Source organism: Chiloscyllium plagiosum, unplaced genomic scaffold (assembly GCF_037043375.1).
Source record: "Chiloscyllium plagiosum isolate Xiang-an unplaced genomic scaffold, Cpla_swu_hap1 HiC_scaffold_26, whole genome shotgun sequence".
Taxonomy (NCBI): Eukaryota; Metazoa; Chordata; class Chondrichthyes; order Orectolobiformes; family Hemiscylliidae; genus Chiloscyllium; species Chiloscyllium plagiosum.
In genome coordinates, this window is record NW_028270164.1 from 42,985,108 (window position 1) to 42,992,225 (window position 7,118).

Here is a 7,118-nt window from a genome sequence, read left to right on the forward strand (position 1 = left end):
ATCCTTTCCTAAATAAAGTTAACAAAACAGCACAAAACAAAGTAGTATTCTAGTTGCAGTCTCACCAATGTTCTGTACAGTTGAAACAAGATTTCCCTACTCAAGTTTGGGAGAAGATTTGTAGCTCGGGTGCTCGTTATTGTGGTTCTGTTCGCCGAGCTGGGAATTTGTGTTGCAGACGTTTCGTCCCCTGTCTAGATGACATCCTCAGTGCTTGGGAGCCTCCTGTGAAGCGCTTCTGTGATGTTTCCTCCAGCCTTTATAGTGATTTGTATCTGCCGCTTCCGGTTGTCAGTTCCAACTGTCCACTGCAGTGGCCGGTACGTTGGGTCCAGGTCGATGTGCTTATTGATTGAATCTGTGGATGAGTGCCATGCCTCTAGGAATTCCCTGGCTGTTCTCTGTTTGGCTTGTCCTATAATAGTAGTGTTGTCCCAGTCGAACTCCTGTTGCTTGTCATCTGAGATTTCCCTACTTTTGTACTTTACCCCCCGCCCCACCCCTGCCTTGAATTTCAAAACATCTGTTTTCTGTGGAATTAAGTATCTCTCAGAATTACAGAAGTGATACTTCTGAAATCTCAAGTTTTGCTGCTTGCTGTTAAAATACATCTTTTGTTATTAGATCAACAACTGTCAGCTCTAAACTATTTCAATGTCCTTTTAGCCGGCTTCCACTACTCTATGCTTCATGAACTTAGCTCATCCTTATAACTAAATCTACCCTGCAACAATTTCCAATCACCCATGTATCTTGTGCCTGCTGGTGTTTATTGGCTAAAAAGCTTTCATTGTTTAAAGATTAATATTTTCTTCATGTTGAAATGCTTTCATGACAACAGATTTGTCCCCCACCCCCTCACTCCAAACACTCGTCACTAGTTTTCTGGCCCAATCTGCAATCCCAAACAACTTTGTTCCTCTTGTACCATTTGTTCATCCTGGAGTCACTTTGTCCCATATTCAGAAGCTCTGGAGTATCCTTAACACTTATTCACCACCTCTGCCATAGAGCTCACCTCTTTAAAGGAACATTTGTCATTCTTCCCAATTCTCCTGCATCTCAGTGTTTGTTTGTGTAAATTACTTTGAAGCCATAAGATTTGGGGCAGAATTGCTAAACAATATCTTGTAATTGCTAAAGGCACCACATAAATGTAAACTTGCTTCAGATAGGAAATTAGTTTGAGAGGGGGTGATGCCATGGTAGCATTCTTGTTAGCCAACTAATCCAGAGACTCTGGTAATGTGCTGGAGAAACAGTGAAATTTGAAGTCAATAAATATCAGGAATTTGGAGTCTAATATAATTCAGCCATTGTTGATTATCCAAAAAAGCCCAACTGGTTCACTAATGTCCTTTAGGGAAGGAAACTATTGTGCTTACCTGATCTGGCCTACACTTTGACTCCACAAGCACAGCAATGTAGAAGACCGATAACTGCCTTCTGGGCAATTAGAGATGGGTGATAAATGCTGGCCTAGCCAGTGATGCCCACATCCCATGAATTAATTACTTGTGAAACTTTTTTTAGGAAGTCTGTTTTTGCACGATTTAAAATTGTTCCATGTGTTTTCTCTACTAAATTTTGATTAGCATTAGAATCTAAATTCAATGTTGCTACCTTCCAATATTCCACGGTATTAGATTTTAGGGCTTTCTTACCACAATTAACGTGGGCAAATGACCAATTGTCAGATATTTCCAGTTGGTTAAGAAGCAACAGTTTAGATATGATAAATAGCACACAAGTGTTTGGGAAGGAATTCACCCTGGGTTTTCTCTCAATTCCTTCTGGTCCAGCTTCCAGTTGAAGAAAACGGTTCCCTCAAAACATCGCCCTCTATGATGATTGCTGGCGAGGACTCCGATACTATTTTGATATATACCATATTTCCAGAGACTGGTAGTTTATCTTTGATCACCCATGTGAATCCTTTTAGCCAGTGGAAACCGGACTGTTGCTCATGACGTAAGGATAACAGTTTCCAGCTCCCATTTTCATTTTTACAAGAATAAAACTTCTTAATTTCCCAAACACTGCATTGGTGATGTGCTAATAACGCTAGATAATTTTTTGACAATTCAATGAACCATTGTAACCTCTAGAATCCTGGTGATTCTTCTCACCTTTCTTGCACCTTTTTTTTAATTTCCTTGAAATTTGTTTATGCTCAGGCAATGTTAGTTGCAGGGCAGGAGCTGTTATATCAGGGTACTTTGGTACACAAGAAGAATTGAAATTTAAAAGCACCCTAGTTTCCAATGATAGGTACCATATAAATGACAAAAGTCCCTAATAATTTAAAGTTTTGATTTTGATGCACATTTTCACAGGTGTAATCAGTTAATTCACTCAAATTACTTGCTTAAAATAATCTTGTATCTGCTTTCTGATCTGGTATTTTATTTTATAATTCTGCTTGCGTGTTTCCCCAATATCTGTAAAATTGAGCTGTCAATTTAAGCATAAGACATAGGAGCGGAAGTAAGGCAATTTGGCCCATCGAGTTCACTCCGCCATTCAATCATGGCTGAGGGCATTTCAACTCCACTTACCCGCATTCTCCCCGTAGCCCTTAATTCCTTGTGACATCAAGAATTTATCAATTTCTGCCTTGAAGACATTTAGCGTCCCAGCCTCCACTGCACTCTGTGGCAATGAATTCCACAGGCCCACCACTCTCTGGCTGAAGAAATGTCTCTGCATTTCTGTTCTGAATTTACCCCCTCTAATTCTAAGGCTGTGTCCACTAATTTTAGGTTTAGTTCTGAATCACATCGACTTTTCACCTCCTGTGTGCAAGACCGGTGTAATATGTGTGAAATATTAAATGTATTTCACAGGTTGACAAGGTAACTAGCATGGTTTAAAGACCAAATTTCGTGACTTACTGTCCTGTGACCTGGGACATACCTTTCTTCCTGCAATTTCCTGTCTTGTTAATAACCTTTTGAGCAGCATTTGTCTCCAATGCTTTGTTTCTAAGTTCCATGTCCAGTTTTGTAAAGCTATTCTGCCAAAAGATATTTTCAATAGCTCTTTCTATTAGTATGCTAAAGGAAACCAAAGGTGTTTCCAGTATAGAATGCAGACAAACTAATTAGTTATTTATTACTTGTTGTGGAAAAGGCAGCTCCCAGTTATTGTATTGTAAACACCTTTCATCTTTGAAATTATACTCCAGTATCAAACAAAATTGACAAACTCTCCCCTCTAATCAAACTTCAAATTCAAAGATACTCAAAATGATTTTATTGTTTATTGCATGACTAATAAGATTTTGGTTTCTGGTATTCTGTTTCTTGAAGCATTTCACAAAATTTAATGGCAATTACTTTGTTTTTTTTTAAAACATAGATTGAACCCAGCTGCAAGACCATGGATGTGACCTATTTCCAGTGTACCAATGGTGCTCTGGAGGAGGAACTCGAAAGTGAACCAAGTGATGTAGATTGCAAATCTTTGGAAAAACTAAACATTTAACCCAGCGCTTGGCTATGCTTGTCGAGCACAGACGCAAACCTGGATCCTGCACCAGTTTGGCAAAATGCATTAGTATTAAAGCAACATCAGCCAACTCTGTCTTGCCTATTTCTGTACAATAAGCTACATGAAGCCTTTAAGAACATAAAGCATGGAATAAACAAATATTGTATTGCCTATCAATTTTGTTCTACATGAAGTTTGTACAGAGATCTAAAATGGTATGAATTCTACCAAAAAGTGAAGCTGTACAGGTTTGCACTAAGCATAAAGTTGAGGAACAGGAAATGTAGCATGAGTTTGAAAGGAGGGTTGAGGGAGAGTAGTAGAGAACTAGAAGGGAGGGAATGAAAGAAATGGGTGAGTCATGGAGGGAAGAGCTAATCAGCTGGAGTTCAAGACTGAAATAAATGGAAAATGGCAGGAAATGAAATGCATGTTGGATATTCAATTTACGTAATATGTTCATCCTCAGTTGAGTAACAATGATCCAGTTGGCACTAATCCAACATTGAGTATCACTAACCTTGAATCTCCTGACATTACTAGCTGTATATGCCAAACAGAACAAATACATGTAATGAACATCAAGAATACACCATTATATATACTAATATTTATGGGAGTCGAGAAAATGTATTTCCTGTGCCAAGATTCTAATGGATTTGAAATTCCACCCTTTTCAACATAGCTTCTGGTTCTAGTGTGGGAGAGATTTACCCATTATTCCCTTATTTGTGTAGTAAGCCTATATGATCATCTTATCTATAATAGAAAATAGCTTGAAGCAGATCAAAACTACAGAATCTATCCACTTTTGCATTCATATTTTATATTCCTGTCTGACATCAGATTTGATCTTCAAACATTTATTTAATAAATAATGGTCTTTACTCAAATTCCATAAATGCACAATATCCTGTGTAAAATTTTCCTTCTAACTATTTTGCGTTTAGTCTTATTTGCATTGTTCTAGAATCCTGGAAAATAATGCAGCTGATAGAACCAGAATATAATTTATTAACATTGATTTTGATTTGATCGGGCATTTAATTTTAATAATCTCCTTTGTTCAGAATTTTATAAGAAAACCAACAGACATCTTAGCCTTTTTTTGGCATTTGAACCCAGGCCTCTGGCTCAGAGGCAGGGACACTACCACTACAGCACAGACTTCTGCTCAGTCCTCTTTGAAAACTTAATCTAAGAACCTTTTTTAATTAGTAATCCATGATATATGACTGATAGTGCTAGAGGATAAACCTATACAGAGTCTTAACAATGCAGTGCTATTTATTGCATATTAGCAAAAACTGCAAATAAAATTAATGAAGTAGGCAGCATTACAAAGGTTATCAGGAGGTAAAGATGTTTGTCTCGATTGGGACCTAATTCTTGCTTACCATTCTCCATTATGACTGTGTGTCATTACCAAATTGGGTGGAGCTTAATGCAGTGTCCTGCATTAACTTTCTCAGAGTCATTACCTTATGCAACAACATGGCTGTGCATTCAACTCATACGCATGCAACAGTCAACAATAATCCCAGAACTTAATGCTGTTGTACGCTCCCCAATGACTGAGAAACTGGTCTTTCCTCCTTTATAGTAGCTTTTAATCCGCATTGCTATTATTACCCTCATTCCATTGCCTTAAACCATCAATAATCCTGTGTTGTGGTAATTTGTCGAAGGCTTTCTGAATGTGGAGAATTCATCTATTACATTTACCCCATTTGCCGTATTTGATTTGTCTGAAGACCTCCATGAAGTTTGTCAAATGTGCTCACTGAAATCAATGTTGATGGTTCCTAATTAATTTTGTTCATCTTGATATTTAGTAACTTCACCTTTAAAGCTTCCCATTTTTTCTTTCTTACCGTAGACATTAAAGTGAGAAGTCTGACTTTGCTTGAATAAATGCAGTCTCAACATTTGAAAGTATATACTGTACTATTCATGTCAGTGCTCTGCTACATATTTCCAATGGAATTCTGTAATATAATTAATAAGACCTCTAAAATGTGTTTGCTGTTTTCCTTTAGGATCAAGATTAGGATGCCTGTATCCACACAATGAGCGTCCTGTCTTGTAATTTGCCAAACTTTCATGTTTATTATAATATCTAAATACAGAATTTATCTATACCACAAAGTCCTCTTTTGACAGCACTGAAGTAACTTGTTGAATTTACATCAATCCTGATTCACTGCTTTCACCTCTTGATTTTCAATCTAATGTAATGATTCATTTGCTTGTATATTTGTAAAAAATGGAGTGTATTTTGAATACTGAGATTGTGGTGTCATACTCCTGCCTTGCTTTCTTGATCTCTCCCATATTTAAATTGCTTAGTTTTACTATGGCTATATATATTTCCTTGTGACTTTTAATTGCCAACATCTTACTCTATGGCATTTTGAAACACTAAAATGTCCTTTTAATGTTCGGTTATTTTGCATTTTCCAATCTCAAAGAAACTCCTATTGATCTGTCTGTTATTGGATAGCTTAGGATGTGCTACGTTTTTAAAATCTTTGATCATGAACACTAGTGACTGGAACATTTTGTTACTGTTCTAGAAGAGAAGCACCTTTGTGAAAATTCTCATTCCATGTATTCCTTCCTTGCTCAAAACAGACTTACTCTGTCTCTCCTAATAATATTGTAAACCAGAATCTGTTTATTTTCCTACTTTTTCTCAGAAGTTGAATTTCTGGTGGTTATATTCAAAGAATAACTTCCTGTGGCGTAATTTTTTAATTCCCAGTTTTCTTTTGTTGAAGCCAACATCTTAAAGCTTTAATAAAAGCACTGAACTGTGTTTTTGTTTTAGTTTTCCAGCATCCAATGATGGAGAAATGCAACTTCAAGGGTTACTGGACTTGCAACATTAACTGTTACCATCTAGAGATGAAGTCAGATTGTCTAGCTATTTCTATTTTTGTACCTTATAGCTAAATAATTTATATTTCCTCCTTATTCTAAATACTTCCTTTTATTTGTATGTTTGCCTTTTTCTAATTCTAGCCATCTAACTTGTTCTGATTTGTTGCTTTGTCTATCTCTTTCTTGAATACAAATGATCTTCATTGCTATAATTATTGATGTTCACCATTAATTTGCTCTGGCTTGGATGAAGTGCGTCCTCCTTGAATAGCATGCACCTTCTCCAGAATTCATGCCAATACCATATCTCCTTCACTTGAATAATGACACTAAAATTACATGTTAATATTAAACACACCTTACAAAAAATTATCAGCCATGCAATTTAGATTGAGGTTCAAATGGATGACCTGTTAGGGGCCAATATGTTGCTGCACCTCTTGTATTTTGTTGGTTGACTGTGATTATTAGATTTTTATATTTCAATTTAGTCACCATGGAAAAACTAAAATAGTAACAGTAGTTTCTGGTTATTACAAGTGTACTGGTTTTCTTCATAACTTCCACACCCAATAATATCAAAATCTAATGAATTTTACCTGTTGACATTTTTGAATCACACTTTGGACATGATTTGTATATGGATATGTTTCTTACTACTACGTTCAAATTTCATTTTGAATCACGCTGTCATAAACCTTAATATGATTCATCATTTTTGATGAAAAATGTGACAACTGCAC

General features: G+C 36.4%; 1 protein-coding gene across 2 annotated transcripts in view; it reads left to right on the top strand.

Moving 5' to 3' along the window:
- ilrun (inflammation and lipid regulator with UBA-like and NBR1-like domains) overlaps positions 1-6,310 on the top strand; it is a 77,242-nt gene extending 70,932 nt beyond the window's left edge. Inside the window, exon 5 of one of the 2 annotated variants that reach the window (XM_043716932.2) lies at positions 3,361-6,310. In XM_043716932.2, the coding sequence (XP_043572867.1) occupies positions 3,361-3,486 (126 nt within the window). In that variant the 3' untranslated portion in view covers positions 3,487-6,310. The remainder of the gene's footprint in view (positions 1-3,360) is intronic. The other variant, XM_043716941.2, reaches the window with a different exon arrangement.
- The last annotated feature ends 808 nt before the right edge of the window (positions 6,311-7,118 follow it).